At 34.9% G+C, this 4245-nt stretch overlaps 3 protein-coding genes across 3 annotated transcripts; 2 read left to right on the plus strand and 1 right to left on the minus strand.

Moving 5' to 3' along the window:
- Positions 1-563: 563 nt before the first annotated feature.
- LOC107885741 lies at positions 564-1696 on the plus strand. The gene is made up of 4 exons (XM_016809421.2): positions 564-1273; positions 1329-1415; positions 1475-1525; positions 1579-1696. The coding sequence occupies exons 1-4, from the start codon at positions 593-595 to the stop codon at positions 1618-1620; spliced, it is 861 nt and encodes a 286-aa protein (XP_016664910.1). The 5' UTR covers positions 564-592; the 3' UTR covers positions 1621-1696.
- Positions 1697-1785: 89 nt separating this feature from the next.
- Positions 1786-2712, plus strand: LOC115034986. The gene is made up of 2 exons (XM_029492611.1): positions 1786-2520; positions 2582-2712. The coding sequence occupies exons 1-2, from the start codon at positions 1915-1917 to the stop codon at positions 2654-2656; spliced, it is 681 nt and encodes a 226-aa protein (XP_029348471.1). The 5' UTR covers positions 1786-1914; the 3' UTR covers positions 2657-2712.
- Positions 2713-2892: 180 nt separating this feature from the next.
- LOC115034987 lies at positions 2893-4122 on the minus strand. The gene has a single exon (XM_029492612.1). It carries the CDS (start codon positions 4120-4122, stop codon positions 2893-2895), a length of 1230 nt encoding a protein of 409 aa, XP_029348472.1.
- Between the last annotated feature and the right edge of the window lie 123 nt (positions 4123-4245).

Below are 4245 nucleotides of genomic sequence, written 5' to 3' on the forward strand. Positions count from 1 at the left end.
AAATTTAATACCATCAGTAGTAAGTGGGTCCATAGAGGCGAAACGCCACACGCCACCCGCCACACACCACCGCCACACACCACCCGCCACACACCACCCGTCCATACATCACCGCCACCCGGCCATACACCACCCGCCACCCGGCCATACACCGCACACCCTCGACAGGCAGATTATGGCCGCCGCAAAAAATTTTTTCCCCGGATCGGGATTCGAACTCGAATCCTTCGGGTCGGTGAGTGATAACCGCACCAGTGCGCCACACCGTCGCATATACTTTATGATTATAACTTGCACTATTTATGCTGTTATTAACCAGGAAAATATACCATATTATTTTACCTGCCCAGGTAGACCGTCGCACAACTCTAGCCTACGTTATCATATTGTCGTTATCATAATCTATTAATAATCGTCGAAAAGTAATTATTTAAAAATATTTGTGTATGATAATGCAAACAGGCGCGCGCACATTACGTCACCCCCCTCCAACTGCGCAGACCTCGGCAGACCTCGGCAGACCCCACGTCATACGTGATATTCAGTCGTAGTTTTCTTTTCGTATTGACAAGTTGTAACGCAGTGAATAAAAATGGCAAGTGAACGGGTATACAAATATATTGCGCCTGCATCACCGGGTGAACTCATCGACTGTACAAACTACACAATCGATTTTGTAAATCGTAAGTTTTTACAAGTCGGCATCGATCCTACACAGGAGTTCAATGTTTGTGTACGTATAATTACTCCGTCGCGTTTTGTAAACATTTCCGTGGACTTTTTGAAACGTTTATATTCATTGATGGGTCATATTCTATCACATATACTGGATACTACAGTGAAATACAGAAGATTTATTTTTCTCGAGAATGAATTTGTTTTGCTTACGTCGATGATATACAGAGGAGAGTGTATGTTAGTGATAGAATCAAAAGTTGAACAAGGATGTAGAATTTTATTAAGTCCGAAAGAACTAATGGCAATTCAAAACATGGAGTGGACTATTTTCGAAACCGTAACCGGAAAAACGATGATCGTGCGACCAATGATTCTATTACAACTTGATCAGATAACGGAATATTTTAAAAATTATTATAAAATTGAAAAAGAAGCGACACTCGAAGAATTTGTAACAATAATCAAAGGAATTCAAATTGAATTAATATCTAAACATGTACCGAAGAACAAATATAGTTTCATAAATCAGATAAAACTGCTCGCAACTGAGCAACTAGCAGGCAGTTGGATGGAGAAACTCAATAAATCATTAAAAGTATGAATGAATTATTTTTATTTATTTAATTATACTAAAATATATTTTCAATTAGGGAGTCGAAGAAAATTACGGTCCGGAAGATTTCTTCTCTCCTCCGTTTACTCAATTGTCTCGACCATGCAAACAGCCAAAGAAGACGGTAATTTTATAAATAATAAAATATAAATTACGAGACTATACTACGTACACTATTTTCAGGTGAACGATGAATACGATGGACCAAACAGAGACGAAACAAACAATTTAAAAGTAAATAAAGTTTTTAATCATTACAATTAATATAATTGTATACATTTTTTTAGGATTTTTTCGAGACATATGATTCAGGGAAGCCAACAAGATAGAAGACGAAAACAGTTGTTTTTCTCAATATTTGTTTTGATATATATAATATTTAAAAAATAAAATCTTTTTTCTCTATATCATATGTTTTTACTCCCGCCCATGAAAAGGGCGGTACCACCTAAAAATCCTCCCCCCTCAGTAAAACTATATCATATGTTTTTACTCCCGCCCGTGAAAAGGGCGGTACCGCCTAAATATCCTCAGTAGGACGAGTGACCGGTAACACACCACAAGACAGTCGTGAGCCTTCCGTCAAACAAGTCGTGTGTGCGTGTGTCCGAAATAGTCTAAAAATGGCTAATAGTCTGATCGATTGTACTACATTCTTTGTTGATAACAATATTTTCATAAATATAGGACTAGATCCTGATTTTTTGTTAAATTGCGTAATATGCGTTTCAAATAATACGCAGTATGTTAAAATGAGTGTTGAATTCTATAAATCTCTAAATATAGGTATTAAAAACATAAATTTTTTACTTCCATCTCATTTACTGTTGGATGAGTTTAAATTGGTCTCAATAGAAGAATTCAACGGTGACAACGTTCTCTCAATAAAGTGTTTGGAAAAGGATCAAACTGTGCAATTAACAGAAGAGAATGTTTCAAGGTTCTTGCATTTAAGTGATGCCATTGAAGAAGTTATTCAGGTGAAAACTATGTACACACGGTCTACTGCATTACTTCAGGCCTGTGAGATTTCAATGTATCTTGGAAAGGAAATGCCGTTACCCAAAGATACAAAAATAAGCGAAGTTGAAGATTATTTGACCCGCATCGATGTCCAAGAATTGAAAGGACAACTTCAGTTCACTGGTCTTTGTTTAATAGCAGATTTGAAGATGAAAGCAGTCAAACAATTGGCAAGGGGATGGTTATCTTCTTCGACCAAAACTGAGGTAATACGATTTTATTTTTACATATTATTTTATACTAAAGAAAAAAATTTTTTTTTTTTAGTCTGAAGTCAACAGGCTGACGCGCGTAGAACGAAAAAGGGCAAAAGTAACTCGCAGATTAAGTTTTCATCTATAATATTTTTATCATGTTGTTTTTATATTTTAAAAAATAATAATGTAATATGACATTTTATTATTTTTGTATCAAATCGTGATTGTAATATTTTATTGTAAAATGGCATTTTATTATTTTTGTATTAAAATATAAATTTTATTATTATGTGATTATTGTTGTTGTTGTTGTCAATAATTTATAATAAAAAGAAAAAACATGATATTTTTAAAAAAACGTATTTTTATTTTACAAACTATTTACAATTTTCTTACATCACCATTAAATGGATTATAAGTTATAATTTGGTCGTGTAATATGAGACAATAAGCTGCAGTTTTTTCAGGTATGGCAATATCCGTCTCAAATTCAACACGTAGGTCGACGGTTGACGACTTCACATTGTCGTTTTGATGCGATAGGTCGACAACGGCGATTGGCACATGGTTTTGATAAATATTTTTTGACAGTAACGGCTCACAGTAGTCTCTTTCGTAGTACGATTTTTGAAAATCTGTGTAAGCTTTATACAGTATCGAAGTTTGTTTGTTTTGGAAGTCTGCTCGGAAATCTTCGTACGGATACGCTTCAGAATTTAAGTATACCTTAAGATTTTTCAATCTACAGTGGTCGAATAGCCCGGCATCGCGGGTTATATTATTTTTTCGATCTGATTGAAATCCGATCAATACAAATCTAGGTTTTTCGAGTAAATTGCTAGACTTTACCGTCCACGAATGTGAAGTATTTTTAGGGAGCACTGGATATTCGCAGAGATCCCAGGTTCTGAACGCGCACGATAACGTTTTACGAGAATCCAATATTTTTAACAGTCTTAACTTTTCTTTATCACTGACTTTGATAATAGGCACCTTCCATAATATCTTAGTCAGTTCGACTGTAATTTTTTTATTTTTCTCGGCGTCATTAGTAACGTGTAATGTATCAAAATCGGTCGACGATCGATTCAAAATCAATTGCTGATTACAATTAAGTAATATTTTTTTGTAATCTTCAAAAAATCCAAATAGGTGTTTCAGTGGAACGCAGCCGGTAAACACATTGTTGGTCACGAAATTTTTATTATTATCGCTACTAATCGACCCCCAAGCCGCATTCTCCAGGGTGTTCAAGTCGTTTGGAGTATATGAACAGTAACCTTTCAAACAAGACGAAATTCCTGGTGATTTTATTTTCTGTACTTCTACGCCGTTTATCTCGTATCGCATTTCGGAGAATAAAAACGCCAATCCATTATTCGAAAAACAAACGTCTCCGACAACATCGCTAGGTTTATTTACTTTTCCCTCGATGTACAGATAACTCTCGCACGGAAAAGTGTAAGAATCCATATTTAAAACACTTATCCTAATTTCATCGTTATTAGAAAAAGACATGTTTGAATATGGAGTGAACGAATGATAATTCTTTTGTGTTATTTTACACTCGTCGACATAGCCAGCTGCTACGTCTAAATATGAATCATCCATCATTGCAATGAACGAAGAAAATTTAAATTATTTTTCGTGAGTTTGGTTTTGGATGTTGACTTCTTGACTGTAGGTACAATACTGATGGGTTTTTTATTTGATATATATTTATATATATATATT

This window comes from Acyrthosiphon pisum, unplaced genomic scaffold, assembly GCF_005508785.2.
Source record: "Acyrthosiphon pisum isolate AL4f unplaced genomic scaffold, pea_aphid_22Mar2018_4r6ur Scaffold_21915;HRSCAF=25275, whole genome shotgun sequence".
NCBI lineage: Eukaryota > Metazoa > Arthropoda > Insecta > Hemiptera > Aphididae > Acyrthosiphon > Acyrthosiphon pisum.